The sequence below is a fragment of the Anastrepha ludens genome, chromosome 3 (assembly GCF_028408465.1).
Source record: "Anastrepha ludens isolate Willacy chromosome 3, idAnaLude1.1, whole genome shotgun sequence".
In the NCBI taxonomy this organism is placed as follows: domain Eukaryota; kingdom Metazoa; phylum Arthropoda; class Insecta; order Diptera; family Tephritidae; genus Anastrepha; species Anastrepha ludens.
Genome location: NC_071499.1, coordinates 77,814,542 through 77,833,829, shown reverse-complemented (window position 1 = coordinate 77,833,829; position 19,288 = coordinate 77,814,542). Strand labels below are relative to the sequence as shown.

Sequence of the window (19,288 nt, the reverse complement as noted above, 5' to 3'; positions counted from 1 at the left end):
CTTTAAACTGGTTACCTCACAAGCCACTGTAGGCTGAGATACCACTTAAACAAAATTGGTCTCTCTGGTCATCATTTGCCGATTCTGTGAACTGAATATAGAAAAGAACACATCCTTTGTAAATGTCCTGCACTAGACAGAAAACGGCTACAACACCTTGGTGGTATTTCCGTGTCTCCACATAAATTTTGGAACAATAAAGCCTTGAATGTACTAAAAGTCTTAGAAAAGCTTAAAATATACGGTACCCCAACAGGCTTTTAGTAGCAGTGCGCAGTAGCCTAATAATAATAATAATAAAGTGTATACTTAAAGTATATATACAGAATAATAATTAAAGTTATAGTGACGAATTTGAATTATTTCCGCTCATACAATCTGAACCGCACCGAGACTTTTTTGAAAAACTATACTTGAAGCGCGTAGTTGGTTATTCTTATAAACTGGTGAGCTGGATTTAAATAAATATGAGTGTCCAATCTAAATGAGTTCAAGTTATTTTACTCAGTATTGTTTGTTTCAAAAGTTCCAATTTTTTAAATTTTTTTCTGTTTTTTCAGATTTCGAATTACACATTTTTCTTGGAGTTTCAGTTTCCGATTTTACGAGCAATTGCGAGCTCTATTTTGTCACCGCATTTGCTTTGAATTTGAAGACAAAACTACGTTGCAACTAGTCTCATATGAAAAAAACACACACATTCAAAAAAAGGAAATAGATTTGAGTTACTTACATATTTACTCACATTGAGATAACGTTAATTTTGTGCTCTGGAGGTGCAGCGTTGGCCTCATCAAGGAAGTAGGTTTACATATACGAGTATTACCCAGTGAAGGCCAAGTACGGCACTTTTGTTAGCTTCGGTGTTGGTTTGCTAACTAACAAATACATAGCTAAGTAAGTTAAATTATTGCGTACTAATGCTTATATATTTCTTTTTTCAATTACTGCATCTACGCTTTAGCATCATTTAAACCAATTATTACTGCAGCCTTTCAGCTCATCATCTAATTAACACCGAATGAATGAACAAAATATAAGGCAAAAATGCTTGCAGCAACCGCAATGCCATTGTTTTATAATATGGCATAAGTAGTTAAGAGTGTGAACCCCAGCTTGATATCATTGGCCTGCATCTAAGCATTATGTAAGGCTTGGTGGCGTGGCATCCAATGACTTCCTGGCCCAGAGACACAAAACTATGCTCTATTGAATTTAAATCTAACAACAATTGCATACCACATACTTATGCATACTTATGTATGCTACGGTGCTACGTACCCATGGCAACTTTGTAAGCTGCATAGGTGTATTGCCTTCCTGCTTGACTAGCTGACATTGAGTTCGTGATGCTGCTAAAAGCATTGAAAATTTACATTCGCGGTTTTAAACTAGCGAGTGAGCGGCGGCTAAGCAGAGCAGAGAGAAAGTACTCGCAAATAATTTAGGTGGTATTTGCATTGTACTCGTATTGTTTTGTGTTGCTACCGGTAACTGTGTAGTAATTTAATAGTAAACCAACCTATATAAGAACAGCAGCAAGTAAAATTTGTAGCCACAAAGGGAATGAAGTTGGTTCAAACCATATATGGATGAACATCGCGTATACATATTCATATGCGCAAGCGAAGGTCAAAAGTTTACATAGAATTTTTTTTGGCCATTTCCGATTTTTGAACTTTAAACAAAATTTAATGTGTTTGCGTATCTTTGGTGTATTGAGTAAGTGAGAATTGCCTATGAAAATCGTTAAATTGTACTATATATCTGCGAATTAGATGGCTTTCGGAACTTGGCAATACCTGAAAAGAAGTGAAAGCGTGCGCCCCCCGAAAACAGTAAAAAGGCAACAAATATTGAGAAGTTTTGACTGTTGCTTATTCATTATTTAATTTTAATGGTTTCTTTTTACAAAAAATGGTTCTTTTTGGAATAAAAACCATACTAAACCAATTTTCAAACTTTGCACTAGATTTATAAAAATTACAAAAATCACCATCACAATTTAAAAATGTTTAATCAGAATTAAATAAAAAATAGTACGCCAATAATTTTTAGTACAACAACTTTTAGTGCAGCTCTAAGGTCTCTAGTAATTCCCGTTGTTGTTTATTTTTTTTTTTTTCTCTTGATGGTGTGGCTCATTTCCCCGCTATAAAAACGCATCATATTTTTCTTATACAGAGAAACTGCGAAGCATCGTCAGGGGAAAAGGCTGTCAAAACACAACGAAAATTTTGAGCGTTTTTAAACTTAAAGTGTAAGTACTAAAATGTAATGTCGGGTACTTTTTCCCCCGGGCCCGGAGTTTTCAGAGGGGCCCAGACTCGAGGGTAATTCCAAGAAATTGCCTGCTTGAAAAAATATAGTAAATAATACTTCTACCAGAGTTCCGTCACAGACTTTTTTTGGTGTCACCATATCGAATGTTATGATCACGATTATGAAGAATAAATATAATATGGTGATACAAAAGTGTATGATTAGATGATTAGATTAAACACATTTCTCGTCATCATGGACTCAGTTATCACTGGTATTGAAAATCGGTTTACTGCAATTAAAAACATAAACAACATTTTCTCATTCCTGTGGCTATTTCCTAAAATTGAAAAAGCAGAACTTCAGACCGTAGCTCTTAATTTTGCTAAAAAATACCCTTCTGATGTGTCGGAAGAAATCTCAATTGAGATGTGTCACTTGAAGAGTGTGTACAAGGCGAATTTTACTGGAAATTCGGAATGTTGTATGCCTCCGTTCGACTTGTTGAATGCCATCCCAGCTAAAAACTTGGATACTTTGTTCCCGAACATCTGCATTGATTTGCGAATATTCTGCACCCTGCCAGTATCGGTTGCCGGCGCCGAAAGATCGTTCAGCGCTTTATCAAGGATCAAAGACTACCATCGTACCAACTCAGAGTCGAGTAACAGGATTGGCAACTTTGTATTTGGAATCTGAGTTAGCAAGGAAACTCGACTTCGATGATATTAAAGAGCTTTTGCCTCAGCTAAAGCAAGAAAAGCAAAATTCTAAGCATCGTGGCAGTCATTTTCAAATATTTGTAAGGCTCACAAAATGAATAAAAAATTTTAACTTTTTTCAGCTGCGTTTTTTATTTCAGATCTGCTGAAGAGTTTTTTAAAATTCATTTTAATCAATATTTCATAATTAATTCTATCAAAAATTGTATCAATAAGTTTTTCAATGTTTAAATGTTATATCACTATAACATAATACGCATTTTGATAAATAAAAAAAATTTGAAGGGGCCCGCATCTCAAGTTTCCCCCAGGGCCCGAATATTCTCTCCATGGCTCTGCCTACTGTGAATGGAGCGGGAACGAGAGATCATTTTTTATGAGGAACTTTTTCATGACATAAATATACTGGGAGGTTAGCCATTGATTGCCGAAAGGCAAACACATTTTTTCTATATCTTCTATGATGTTTTGTGCTAGGCGCTACCGAAAAGTACTCTCGTACCAATCCTTTCGGCTTCGGCGGATATCAGGGGAGGGTGACCACTATTAGGCTAGAAGACCTTAAGGTGACCCCTTTTTTCTCAGAAATATGAGACTGATCTTGAGATTTGTGTTTTAAAGATGATAAAAGACAGTAAAAAGACTACCATTCGGAATTCACAGAAAGAATATAGGTTTGAATCTCGGTGAAACACCAAAATTAAGAAAAACATTTTTCTAATAGCGGTCGCCCCTCGGCAGGCAATGGCAAACCTCCGAGTGTATTTCTGCCATGAAAAAGCTCCTCATAAAAAATATCTGCCTTCGGAACCAGCTTAAAAACTGTAGGTCCCTCCATTTGTGGAAGAACATCAAGACAAACACCACAAATAGGAGGAGGAGCTCGGCCAAATACCCAAAAAGGGTGTACGCGCCAATTATATATATATATATTATATATAAGACAGTAATGACAGTATTTAAAGACCTTTTTCTTAACTCCTATTAGAAACTTATTGAAATGGCTAACACCAAAAGAATTTCATTGCATGTAAAAACATTACTAGTCACAGTTTGTACGAGCGAGAGTTAAATTTTGCTGAGACTTCTTGAGGCTGAGGAGATAACGCCTCAATTCTTTATTGGCCATTTTTGAATATCTTCTAATTTTTTTACAAATTTTATATTTAATATTCAATTAAGAGTATTTAACTCCAACCCACTTGTACAAGGTGGCGCAAAATTAGTCATCCAATTTTGTTTTGAATAACTTTTTTACAAAATAATAAAACAGATTTTGAAACATAGAAATCTTTATTTTGACCTTTGCTTGTGTGTCTAGTTCACAATTGTCAAATATGATTTATGTACCACGCCATTTGTAAAAATTATAAATTTTCCTATAGAGTGATTCATTTTACGCCACCTTGCATAAAGGCTTTTTAAAAGATAATGGGGTCTTATTATATCACCAGTTACACCTTAGATGTTCTGCTTACGTAGGGCTTTAAACTATATTTTGTTAATAGGCCCTGAAGAACCTGCAGGTTTGGATACCGGCAGCATAGAAGACTGCCTCATAAAGTTGGTAATTTGACACGAAATACCATCATTTGACACAAAGTGACATAAAGTTTTCTTTGTGAAAAACTCTATGACACTCCTTGCTATAAAATGACACTCTTTGTCATAATGAAGATCATTTATTAGAATGCAACATTTTCTTTTATTGTTTTATTATCATTATTTCTTTTTTCCTAAATTTGGATTGTTTCGAATGTTATTATCATATAATGGACGATTAACTTATAAACTAAATAAATCAAAAATGACTTCAAAAGTCCAAAATCACATTATCAATGGTCAGGTCCATCGCTTGAGATGCGAATGAGGAGCATAACTTTTTGGAAAAAAATATTTTATTACCGCAAGAAGTTGGGTTTGCTTAAATCTGATTCTCAAATATTTACAAACATTCACAAAAAATGAATCCTACTACCCAACTTTTATTCATGCTCACTATGTACTCTCCACTACTTTGCCTTTCATTTCACAGAGTTTTTTCTAATTCAAGATAACCTACCTACCAGGTCCAATTATTTCGTGATACTCGTTTTCACACATGGATTCGTATAAGGGGAGTCCGAGAAATATTACAATGATAAACATTGATAAAATCGCATATTTAAGTAATATGAAAATTTAAAACTGAAGACATACCTTTCCATCCAGTGTCGCCTCCTCGGGCAAGCCATTTGTTGTGTAGTTCCCGCTATCGCCTTGCTGCACATAATTCGATTGAGCTTGCGCGGCATTGAACTGTGTTGCGGCACACAGCGCTAGCAGCAGACACCACAAAGCAGGGGAACCGCCCATTTTGGATAAATATTTCTTTTGTATGGACACTTTAAATTTCCTTTTACTATGGTAATGAAATTTTAACATCTGAAAAGAAGAGAGAAAAATTATAAAAGTGTGTGTTTTACAAGCTTATCATAAACAACAACATAAATTTAAAGTTTACATTCACTGATTTTTTTTAGCATCGGAACACGCTAATACTCGTATAAGATAAAAAAACAAAAACAAAACTTAATAAATGCGAAGCTTAAGTTATGATTTTATGTATATTGCCGTGCAGCCCGAAATGAAGTGGTCAGAGCTGCACAATGGGCCAGCTGGTTAGCCCTCGGTCGTGTTTCATAGGCGAAGTAATCAAGTGAAGTCATAGCGAATTGTGAGCGTCGTTCGTTTGGGCAGCAAATCGAGTACTTCGCTTGCTTGCGATTCATAAAAGTAGCGTATATCCTTATTTGCAATTTACTCGACTACTTAAGCTTGAGCACATAAGTGCTTAAGTAATAGCCTTGTTTCGTTCGGAGATTTGCTTTGAAATTTGCTTTTATGAATGTTTTTTTCGCTGAGCAGGATGTATGGTTAATGGTTTCTTGAACTCAACCAATGATTAAGCCAGTCAGCACTTACTTAACATTTACGTACTTCAAAGAGTTTCCGAGCAAATTACATATGTACATATGTAAGTTAGGCGTATTGAAACGAGTTAGGTATGCTAGTACAATAACTTTAATCATCAGCTAATAATATAATGCCTGCCAGGCACCGTACCAATAAGGAGTGTTATCAAAAAATTATGTTTATTGATTATTTTAAGACTTTAAAATTTGTCACCAATTATAACAATAAATGTTTTATTATATTGTTCAGAAATATAATGTTATGACAAGCTATACTAGTTTGCTTAAAGCTGAAACAGATTCATCGAGTGCTAATTTTTGCTCAACATTTTTTATTTTTTTATTAACGATTCTTATTCTTATTAGCGATTTACAATTGCCACTGGGTGTTTAGCCGAGCTTCTCCTTCTGTTTGTGGCGTGCGCCTTGATGTTGTTCCACAAATGGAGGGTCCTACAGTTTTAAGCCGACTATGAACGGCAGATATTTTACAAGGGGAGCTTTTTCATGGCAGAAACACACTCGGCGGTTTGCCATTACCTGCCGAGGAGCGACCGCTATTAGAAAAAACCTTTTTTTAATTTTGGTGTTTTACCGAGATTCGAACCTACGTTCTCTCTGAAGTCCGAATGGTAGTCACGCACAAACCTATTCGGCTACGGCGGCCGCAATAATATATAAAAGGATACTAATAAGCAATTTTCATCATGGGAGGTTGAATTAGTTTTAAAGGTGACACACAGATGGCGCTATTTATCACTTTATCGCGTTGGCAATACTGAATATATATTCATGACAAAGCCTCATCCCTAGGCTTTGTTTATCAGTATCTGTCATTTCGTTGAAGTATAAACAACGCAGTGTTTTCGTGCTCCGAGTATGTCAACTTTCGTGCCGTCGAAACGCAATTTGCGGGAAGCTTTGCTTTTCTCCTTCAATTTGAAAAAAATACAGCCCAAGCCCGTGAATTGCTGCAGGAGGCCTACCCAGACCATACTCCGTCGATTTCAATATGTGAGTACTGGTTTCGACGATTCAAAAGTGGTGATTTTCACACCGAAGGCAAGGAGCGTCTTGGCCAGCCCAAAAAGTTCGAGGTCGCGGAATTGGGGGAATTGGTAAACGAGGACTCGTGCCAAACCCAAGAAGAGCTTGCTGAATCATTGGGCGTTGATAAATCAACCATTTGCAAGCGTCTAAAAGCGATGGGCATTGGGTCCCGTACGAGTTGAAGCTGCGCGACGTCGAACGGCGACTTTTTACGTGCGAATTGCTGATCGAGCGACAAAACGCAAAAAATCATGGGGTTTGCCCGGCCACGCATCAACGTCGACGGCCAAGCAGAATATTCACGGCAAGAAAATCATGCTCTGCATTTGGTGGGATCAGGTCGGCGTCGTATATTTTGAGCTGCTCCAACCGGGCGAAACAATCACGGGGGATTGTTACCGACTGCAATTGATGCGTTTAAGCCGGGCATTGAAAGAAAAACGGCCGGAAACGGTAAAAAGGCACGACAAGGTTATTTTGCAACATGACAACGCTCAACCTGTCAAAAAATACCTTGGAACGCTTGGCTGGGAAGTGTTACCCCACCCGCCGTATAGTCCAGACATAGCTCCCTCCGATTATCATTTGTTCCGGCATATGAGTCTCGATTTGGCGGACCAGCGGTTCTCCTCGTACGAGGCTACCAAAATATGGGTTGAGTCATGGATAGCCAAGCAGCGGCCAGAATTTTGGAGAAACGGCATCCGGAAATTGCCCGAAAGATGGGCGAAAGTTGTAGCTAGCGATGGCCAATACTTCGAATAAAATATTTTGTACCGTGTTTTCACAATAAAGCCCCAAATCTTCGAAAAAAACCTTTAAAACTAATTCAACCTCCCAATAATAACTAAAATTGTTTTAAAATTGCCTGCGTTTTAAACGTCTTCGGGAAGAAATCAGTCGTATGTAAGCAGGATTAATGATCAGCTCTGAAATAATTACCATTTTGGGCGTTTCTTGATCGAAAATAGTGATCCTTTTGTTTATTTTACTTTTTTGAAGGAAAATATAACTGATTATTTTATTATTATTTTATTATTGATTTTTTTTCTCAGAAACGAGGAATAGCTTAAGAGTTTTATTTTTTCGGAAGATCACAAAACTCAAAACTCTGCACCTCATCTCAACGTATTGAAGTTTGAAGGTGCTTACAAATCGCGTTGACTTCTGACAATTTTTCTTTTTTACTGGCGGTCATCATCCAACATAACTCCATATAAAAAAAATCCCTAGTATTTATTATATCATATGAATAAAATACATAAGCCCACCGGTAAAAAAAATAAAAGACTTATAAGGCAACCTATTGATCCAGTTTTTGCGTAGGCTCTCATTTATTTCAACAACATCTGCAAGGTTTTGGCTGGAGCTTTCTCGATATTTATATATTTGTATAATATAGAAATAAATACTAATTTTACTTGATGCTTTGTTTTTGGATGCCCTACGCGGGTTTAAGTTTTAAGATAGATAAATAAAAATAAATAAATAATAAATAATTTGAAGGTCAATACACTTGCCTACTGTTTTGCTTTGTTTTTTAACTTTTTTTGCTGTAACAAAAACTAAAGGGTGGTTAAGTTTTAAGCGCCGGTGTTGGTTTTGAATAAAATACAATTTTTTTAAGAAATTATTATCATTTATCTTTATTATGATAATATTGGTAAAGTATGCTATATTGATTAAGTTGCCTCAATTAAGTATGGAACAAAATATTATCCAAATGGCCGCCGCGGGCTCGTAGGCACACCTCCGTCCGATGGTCCAAATTTTCGATTACGCTGAGGCATACTTGAGGTTCTATGCCGTTAATGTGTGGAATTATCTCATCCTTTAGTCCTTGAGTTATTGCTGGCTTATCGACGTACACCTTTTCTTTCAAATAACCCCAAAGCAAGAAGTCCAACGGTGTCGACCCTTAAAATTTAACCACCCTTTATATAGTAAAAGTTTCAAGTTATGCTCCAAATTAAAAAAAAATTCAAACTTTTTAGTCAGAATTGCCATTTTCTTCCACATAACGAATTATCGAATTGTTTTTTATATAGATGAAAATGTGCAACACTTTCAACCAAAAAGACTCTCAAAACTCAGAGCTAACTTAGAGCTAAACGGACTTACTATAACTTATTATTAAACTTACTTTAAACGGGCAGATATTAAGTTATATGGACTGAACAAAACTCCACTCCCAGATTTTCTCCAAAATGATTAAAACTTGATTAAATTTATTTGAAATTTTTTTAAATTTTGTGCAAAGTTAGAATCCTTGAGTTATTTGGTTTTTGTCATAGTGCAAACTGATTTTTGATAAAAAAAATATAAAAAATTAAATGGGAAATAAATAAATATTCAAGGCTTTGAAATATGTCGTACTTCTATTATTTTGGGAAAAAGCAAGCAAAGAACAAGCAAAAAGTTAGATTGCTAGCTGTTGCTGTGGTTGAAATATTAAGCGAATTTTATTTGCATCAAAATTTTCTGAAAAATTTCAAACAAATTTTTTTTTTGAGTAAGACGTTATGCGTGTTTTTCTGGAACTCTTATAGGTATTTATTGATTTACTTGAAAATTTAATTACACCTTGAACATAGCAGTATCTAGAGAAAATTGTACGATTTTTTTTTTGGAATACATAATTTAGTTATAAACGTTTTAAGCTATAAACAAATGTCCATCATTTTTTCTTAATTCTTTGAAGTTTAAAAATTAGAACACATTTTACTAAAATTAAAGAAACCTTTTCTTCATTTTTTTATCTTTACAAGTAATTACTTATAAAATAATAACGAATAAATATATTTTTCATCCCTCATTGTTTTCCCGCAAAAATAATTATATAATATTATTGTAGTTTTGGCTCTCTGAAGTAATGGACTCTCTGAAGTGGTTTAACCCCCAAGATGGTTAAATGGTAAACTTGATGAGAATACAACTTTACCCAATCTTTAAGCATTGCTAAAGTTTTTCTATAATTCCATGAACTACATTAAGATGATACGCCCACATCTTTTAAAATAAAATGCCAAATATGCATGTACTCGTACGCACGTGCACAAAGAGCTCCCATTTGTACAAGGGTATTTCTATTTCGACGCTAATTTCTACTGAAATGATTTTATTGTCATAAATTGCACTAATTTACGAAGGAGGATTTCATATAAGCCGAAATGTGATAAATAACCATAAAATTTACTTTTAAACTGCAAGAAATCAGACATGATATGGATCGCTTTCTTTTACAAAAACATAGATGTACTTACATATCATATTACATCAATCAAATTTATAAATTATTTCCTATGACTATTAAAATAGTAAAAACAAAAGGAAAAAGTACTTTTCATATGCCAAACTTCACTAAACGTATACTTATACAAACTGGCAAAGCCAAGATGTTAATGCATTCTCTTTGATTTCTAAATCTGCCGATTTGTTATTGTGTTTCTCACTGCTCTTTCACATACACCTTTTCTCAACGGCAGAGCTGCGCATGCAGGGTATTTGCTACTACAAATAGAATAGATGGCCCTTATTTGATCGCTCCGTACATTATTTTACATGCATGTACTTGTACTTATACATATTGATTGACTTTTGCCGCAAATTGCTTGTAATAACATGAAAAATGCTGCGCACGTGTTCCAAGCCTTTGTCATAAATATTCACTAGGCGTATGGTAATTAAATTAAAGCATGTGCGTAATTCAATTAGGCCCAGAAACGATATAAAGTACAACATGTTGGAGTAACAAAATTCAGAATTATTCGACATGGTGACCATCGATTACTTTACCATGAATTGGTATAAAAGATGGATGAAATGGCAAATTTAAATCGCAATTGTAGCACTGAAATTTTTAGCATACAAAATCAATGCCTGAATTCCGAATTCAATTTCATACTTTTATAAATTTTTAACACAGTTGAAGAAAGCTCTTGGCGAACTTGTGCACATTAAATATGTTTGTTGATATCGTGCAACCAGCCATTAAGCGAAAATAAGACTCTTAGCGCATTCGACTGCTGTATAAACAGCTGTAACAGTTACATAGTAAAGCGACTGTTGTTGTTGTTTTTGTTGTTAATGTGCGTCTGCGCGCGCATTTTCACGTATTTGCATACAGACGAGCAAACACAATGAGCCGGAAGTGGATGCGAAAGAGGAAATCCCATTGAAACTTTCAACATCATTAAATTACACTGTCGAAAAAAGAGAAGTGCACAAACTACTTTGGCATGGTTGTGAAGGGATGCTGCTGGTGTACTACAAAAACCGTTTCCCAATGGTGTCGATATCTATCCATTGCACTGGCCATTTAGTACTAGGAATAGACTCTAAGTATTTGAACAAAAGTATCTGTTATTTCTAATGTCTTATGAAATGAAACTTTCAGCTATTAGTCCATAAATGTCGCAGGAGTATTTTTAAACCTTCTCAAATGTCTTGTTTTTTTTGTCTGTCATTTCTCAACAATATTCACTCCATTGTTTGCTACGTTTCATACAACAATGCATTTTTGTCGCTCCTAAAAATGTCGAATTTCGTGCTTTCAAACTACGATTTGCGGACATTGTTGATTTTCTGTTATCAATTGAAGAAAAATGGTTCTCAAGCTCATCAAATGCTTATATATAGAAGCTTATGCTGGACATACTCTAAGTAGAGCACAGTGCTTCAGGTGGTTTGAAAAATTCCGATGTGGTGATTTTAGCGTGGAGAACGAGGACCGTGGCCGGCCACCGATAAAGTTTGAGGACGCCGAATCGCAAGCATTGTTGAATGAAGATGACTGTCAAACGCAAGAAATGATGGCAGAGCAGTTGGGAGTGACCCAAAAAACTATTTCCAAACGTTTGAAAGACATAGGCATGATTTTAAAGGTCGGAAGATCGGTGCTGCATGAACTGACTGAGAGGCAGCAAGAGAACCGAAAAACCACCTGTGAAATGCTGCTCTCCCGGTTCAAAAGGAAGTCTTTTTTGCATCGAATCGTTACGGGTGATGAAAAATGGGTGTATTTCTCCAATCCCAAGCGTAAACGATCGTATGGTCCACCCGGCCACAAGCCAAAAACAACGGCCAAACCAAATCGCAAGGCAATGCTGTGTGTTTTCTGGGACCAGCGTGGTATGAGCTATTAAAATCAGGTGAAATAATTGACGGTGCAAGCTACCAACGACAATTGACCGATTTGAACAGCGCGATACACCGAAAACGCCCAGAATATGCCCTATGGCGTCACATAGTAATTTTTCTTGATGACAATGCACCGCCACATCGAACAAGAGCGACCCGGGAATTGGTGGAGACGTACGATTGGGAACCGCTGGTTCGTGCGGCTTACTCACCCGACTTGGCGCCTTCCAATTATCATTTATTTTCATCGATGGGCCACGCACTTTCCGAGCAGCGCTTCAATTCTCACGAAGAAGCCAAAAAATGGCTCGGTGATTGGTTTGCGGCCAAAGATGGCCAATTTTTTTGGCGCGGCATCCACAAATTGCCTGAGAGATGGAAAAAATGTGCCGCTAGTGATGGCTATTATTTTGAACATTAAATTTGTAACCATTTTTTGTTAATAAACGTACACATGCTTTCTTAATCCCTTTCTTCCTACTACGTGCGCAACCGTTGAAGGGAAAGGCAAAAGGATTCGGCCCTGCAGCACTGGTAACTAAGATCCAAAGTGTGCACGAGTTCAAAGAGATTGCCCTGTACGTCTTTTGGGAAATCGAAAGTGCGTTTGAAAATACTGCTCATGGGTCTATCTCGCGCAGTGGTCCAAAGAAGCCTAGACTAGCCGACCGTCGGCTGGATTGCAAAAATGCCACAATCAGTACGATATGTATTACTTCGTCCGTGGTAATGCTTGACTATTACGTATCAACTATTTGGATGCAGTCGATCTAACACCTCGAGGGAGGGTAGTACGTTTATATATCATACAACAGCATATGCTGCAGTTGAAGAGAATAGAAGAAAATAAAGCCCTTGTTTACTATAATTGCAATTGGTTTACCAAGTGCAAGACTACGAACTATTCCGCAGCAACATTGGCGAAATTTCAGACTTGTAAACTCAGTCACCAAAGCAGCATAGCATTCTGGTATTAAAACGGCGCTAGACGCCCCTTAATTGTCTTCTAATTAAGGAAACTCAGCCACCCCAACAATACCAACAAAAGAGCTATAAAAGATTTCTAATAAAGCAGTGTTATGTCTCCTTTGGGATGGACTCACGTAGTAATGAGCTTCTACGTACAACATCCTGCTGCTTATTTAAATTCGAATATATTTTCAGTCTGTGGTAAGACCATCTAAATTTACTCTTTTGTTCGCCTAATATCGTGTGTTTCACAAATTTCTTAAAATATTTTTGTTACTGAGCCGTAAGCCCTGGCAGCTAGTGCTCCTTTTTTTATTGTAAAATAATAATTTATTGTTATTTTCCATATATTAAATTAAATTAATTAATTAATTTTTGTTACTATTATTATTGAAGCTATGGATCGTGGTATAATAGAGAGCTTGACCAGCGAGAGTAGGAATAGTTTATAAATAATTATACATGGAGAGGATTATAGAGTTAAAGTGATGGCTGGTTTAGTTTTATTAGGCCATATGCACTAGAACTACTGATGTGATCTTTTTCACTTGAGCGCGAGCCTGTAGTTGATGGCTTCTAATGAATTTGAGCAGATTCTCAGGCTTTCTGTTCTAATATAATGGGTTTAGAGTCCTCTCACCTAAATAAGTAAGTTTTCATTTATCTAATGCTGCACAATCGCCGAGAATATGCTTTGGCATTCCATCGCCCAGCTTTGAAAAATGACAGATACTCGGTCTTTTACGTCGTAGTTTCCTGAAAGGATAATGAAGGCTTCAGTGTCCCATGTGGATGGAGGATCTACGATTGCATGCAGGTGTCTCTTTTGAAGTCATGACTCTTTTTGTGATGGCCAGTTGGTGTGCAAAGTTGTTTCTGTAACGAAGATGCGTATAAGAACCTTTTTAAATTACTCTTGGAAGCGAAGTGCTTGAATACTCTGATGAGGGGAAATAGAAGATTGATTTGGGATTTACGTCTTGGAAAACACATGCGAGACTGCACTTTTAACTAAAATTTAATAAAAACTTTACTTTAAATCATCTGGCTTCCGTAGCTTGGTAGTAGAAACTACAGCAAAAATCGTCATAAGTAAAATACAAAGGTTAAAACCTGTCACTCGGTGAGAGTGGCAACTGCGGAGTTGAAGTGGGGATGGATTGTTTATCATGCACTTATATATTTTTTAAATTTCCGCAAGCAAATTATGGGCTAGACTTTATTTGAGAAAGTCGCATTAACCACTTGCATAAAGTACATATTAACGTAAGTGCATTATGCATGCGAGACTGCTTGAATAAATGTTGCAAGCATTTTGCTTCTGTAAACGTTGCACAGTAATGAATACACAGCTATACGTTGCAGCACTATTTTTCAAACCAATAACCGATTTCTGGTTATTATATGCGCTCTTATAAATAGTTTACAATTCTTTTATTATTTTGTATTATATAAGTAAATATATTGTACTATCCGCCACACACATATGTGTGTACGTATGTATGTGTGCATGTAATTAAATCAAAGGTGCGGCAGCGCCACGCCACTGATGTCCGCGGTTGCTGTTGTTTGAATTGTTTGCTTAGCTAACATAAAAAGTGCTAAATAGCTAACATAAAACCTTGATTCACAAATTGGTCAAGGGAGGTTTGTTTTAGAGCTGTAGGAAATTTTTCCAATAGAGTACAAAATACAGTAAGGGACAAAATTGCATTATCTCTTGCACCACAGGAATACTTTGGATTTTACTTCAATCGGTAATTAATTCTTAAAAGCGCACTGATTGTATAAACTTCCGCTTTGAGGACAAAAAATTTGTTTTGAAGCCAAAAAGGAGTTCATTTCAAATAATTTGATGGTAAAAGTTGTGTAAATTCGCTGGAAAATACTTCTCGGTTTCTGGAAGCTTTGAATTTTTCTGGCTTAAATGTGACTATTTAGAGTATAAGAAGTAAGTACATCGCGGACCAACCAAATCTTTATAGCGTATTTTGCTGGTTTCGAAAGTATATACTGAGTAAATTTGATGCGACCTCGATATTCGAATAGTTGCCCGTCTACAGTTATTTCTTGAAAAGTAAGTTAATAATTCCATGACCTTTTAACGAGATGGCGGAATATTTCCGCATCCATTTGATGTCGGTGCCAGGGCATAGTGACCTACCATGGAGTTGTAAGGCAAACAAATTAGCGAGAGAGAGCATTACCTCTTCGTGGAATGGAGATTGAAGGTATACCCCTCCCCGCCTAACAAGTAGCATTATCACATCAGCTAACACGAGATGTGTTGATAGTCAGGCATGTAATATTCCAAAAAGAATTGAATCAAAATGGGGCGCAAGGCGCTCAAAGACGCTACTTCATCGGTCAAGGAAAAACGCCTCTATGTAGTTGCTTTGATCACAGACCATTGTCTTCTAGGTCCACAAGCTCAAATATTGAAATCACCTTATTTCGACTATTGCAGAAGCAAGAGCAAGGAGTAGGAAGACATCTTCTTTGTCACTGTCCTGCTCGGCATACAACAAGGTTTAGCTACTTTGGCTCATTGTTTTTAAATGATACTGTTGACCTTATATACATAATGGTTCGCCAACGGTTTAAGTGAGTTGATTTAAAAACCGACAGTTATGGATTCGTAAGGGTTTAAATGCGTATTTAACTTTGATTTAATCATTGGTCATTGGAGCTGTTTTATCTTTATTATGTTAAGAAACTCTTGTAACATGATTGTCAAATCGAATGAAACCCAAAAATGGTTGGAAGCAATTGTTAGACATAGTCGCTAGATAAAGAGGGAACCGTTTTACTTCCAATACTCGCTTAGCTTTTCTTGCGAAAACTTTTGAGTACCCAAAGCACGCAGGTAAAACTCCTAAAAACGCTGTGAACTGATTGTCAGTAATTGCATTTTAAATTACAGAATTTTCGTTTGGACTATTGCCGTCCCATTGACGATAAAAGTTGTCTGCTTTCTTGTTAGAAAACCTTCAAATTTGTTTTCCTACCGACGAGCTCATAAAGCAAAAAAATGTTTCAACTGGTCTTTCATAGTTTGTAATTGGATGGTGCCCCATTGCAAACAATGTTGCAATGATATTATGGGCTCGTTGACGAGTAAAAGTATTAGTTTTCTTATAGCAATTACTTCCATTTTTGCTACTGAACTAAATGTCATTAACCGCGGCAACTGCTCCTTCATTATCAATGTTATCACTGCCGGATTCACTTTCACTATTGAGCATCAGAATCCATATTTGGGTTTGCGACAAATATTCTTCATCGATATGCTGTTCTTGGGAGCCACCTTTAGACAAACTTTCGAGATACATTCGATCAACATTTTTTTAAAATACTCTTGGTTTTCCTCATAAGACAATCAATTCTAAAAGAGCCTTAATGTTGAAATGTTTGCTACAAAATTTGAGTTAAAGCTTACCTGAAACTTCAAAATTGCTTTTGCCTATTCATTTGAAGGTGTCCTACCCCATGCGAAATTGCGCATTCTTGTTACGTAGTCCTTAGCGGCAAACTTCCGATTTCGTTTGTTTTATTTTTTTTTTTCCTTGTTCACTCCTCTCGGGAGCATAGGGCCTCGATAAGACTCTACCATTGTACACGATTTCGTGGTGTTGTTTTTGCACCGTCCCATGAGAACTAGCAGAAGTTCGCGCATAATCGACCTTCTCAAAGAGTTTTTGGTCGCCCGCGACCTATTCTCCCTTGCGGGTTCCAGACCAGTGCCATCCTCGTTTGGTGTTTTATTAGTATTTATATTTATCAAAAATATTTCTTTGTTACCAGTGCGAAAACAGGACCCTATGTTCCATATAAGAACCACGGCTATTTGGGAAATACTTTAAAAATTATGCATGAATAAATTTAAAACGACAAGATAAAAATCAGTAATCTGTACAATTAGTAACTATAGAAGCAAAAAGAAAACTCTTCAATTCGCATGTTCCCAACACATTTGCAAAAATGGCATACTTGACGTTGGACACAACCGCTCTACAAATATTTCTGAAACCAATCTAATTTCCTTATCGCTCCATAACCGGTAGAACCTATTAGCATTACGCCACTCAAATGATTCCATACTCTGACCGAAATCCATTCACTTTGTTATACTGGTTTTGACCAATTCAGGTGGTAGAGCACAGCTGCAAACCAAATTTAAGCCTCTAAATACTGTCATAGAAAATAAAAAGCTGAAAGAACAAAACAAAAAAAAAAATTTCAACGGAAGCTCATAGCAAATAAGTAGCTATGGCTTGTTGAAACTGAAAACGCCAAATCACCACTATAGCAGGGGGTGGTGGTGGGATTCCAATGACATGTATAGATTTTTTGAACTGAAAAAGTTTATTGACTTGTGACAAAGTTATACTTGGTTACTTGCAGCTGTGTATAAATTTGGCCATAACTAAAGTTCGACTGTATTTTACAACGGTTTGTGATTGTATCCAAATTGGTAGCAAAGAAAAAATCTCATGACACCAATTTGTTGTTAACATTTGGGGCATTTTGAAAGGAAATGTGGTGTATATATACATATGTATTCATGTGAATTTACGCATACACAAACATCCAGATAAACGTATATATAGTACATTTATATATATCTGGGTATGTGTCAGTTCATCGTGCCGCACTTATGTAGCAGCTGCTTTGGTCAAAATTGATACATAGACAGAAACACTACCGCAGTGGTGAAATGGGAGAAAAATAAGCCCTGCTATAATATTTGGCACTGTTATGTCACACAGTTATACGCAAGTGCCTTAAAAGGTATCTCTCTAATATGTCGTAATTAGCTTTAAAACGCTCATCAATTTATCAAAAAAAAAAACTGTAAACATACCTTTTTATGTGTTTATGTGTTTTCTCAGCAATGCAAGAACATTGTGCATTGGTGCCTTCGCACTGATACTTAAATTTATAAGGAGCAAGTAAAACGATAGTTAATATTTACTTATAATTGGCTATTTTACTGGCTGAACTGCAAGAAATTCGATTGTTTAAAAATCCTATAGAAATATGTAAGCTCATTATAGAAAAGTATGTAGATGTACTTAAAGAGGGATATACTATTTGGTCAATGCTATGGTGATGCTCACAAGTCATTATATTAGATCACAAGTTTGTAACTCTGTGAACTTTTGAGAAGGATACTAAATAAGTCTCGTAATATCAATGACAGCCAATGCAGCTAAGAGCAGGCGAGGTCCTTTCAAAAATCTTGAGATCAAAGAATCAAATCTTAAGCCAGTATACAATTTATTGGAATATATTCCAATATCCATGAAAAAGGTTCAGATAAAAATTCATCTGCCGCTCAGAGGCTGCGTAAAACTGTAGGCCGCTCCATTTGAAGAAAACATCAAGACGCATTCCACATAGAGGAAGAGCAGCTTGGTCAAACACCCAAAAAAGAATCTAAGTGTCAATTATAAATATCCAGTAAATTCCGGAGTAATTAATCCTTGCTAAGTATAATCGGGTTGATGCGAGTCAATTTATAGAAAATTTTAGTTTAGGGTCACTTTTGCATATTTATTTTTTCACATAATGATAATGTCAACTTGGAAGCGAATTTTGCAGCCCTTCCAGATTCTCACTTCAGGGATGGAATTCATAGGTTGGGCTCTCATTGGAACAAGTATATAGATGTTCAGAACGACTATGCCGAGAAACAAAGTGTATTTCAAGCCATAAAATTATATTTTTCTTATTGAACCGCAAAACTTATTGAACAACCTCGTAGAAGTTCTTACATGTCTAGTAACTCGTTCGGTAGTAATTTCAAACTTTGCTTAGAAGACCAAAAATATTGCATTATAAATTAAAATATAAATATTTGTCGTACTTCCTGTACTGCATATCTATAAGAAGTCTTTAATGATGATAATGTTTTAGATTTTCATTTACGAATAGAAATTTATGTAACCATAAAGGGGTGTACAGCTAGTTTGCACTTTATGCAACTTGGCATGAATTATATGTGGGAGGAGGCTCCTCCGGTCGGAATGTTACGGAGTCCTTTAAAGTTACAACTGATGACACTGTAATGCAGAAGAATACAATTGGTCATAAGCTGGGGCACACAATATTAAATGCAAATAAAATTTTGTATGTGTTTAGTCCAAATTCTGAACCACTTACAATAGTCTGCAGTGTAGTTGTATATCC

At 36.1% G+C, this 19,288-nt stretch overlaps 1 protein-coding gene across 5 annotated transcripts in view; it reads right to left on the bottom strand.

Moving 5' to 3' along the window:
- The window catches only part of LOC128858239 (uncharacterized), a 129,878-nt gene that overhangs the window by 16,437 nt on the left and 94,153 nt on the right, over window positions 1-19,288 (bottom strand). For all 5 annotated transcript variants that reach the window (XM_054094332.1, XM_054094333.1, XM_054094331.1 and 2 more), the window contains exon 4: window positions 5,184-5,408. In XM_054094332.1, the coding sequence (XP_053950307.1) occupies window positions 5,184-5,408 (225 nt within the window). The remainder of the gene's footprint in view (window positions 1-5,183; window positions 5,409-19,288) is intronic.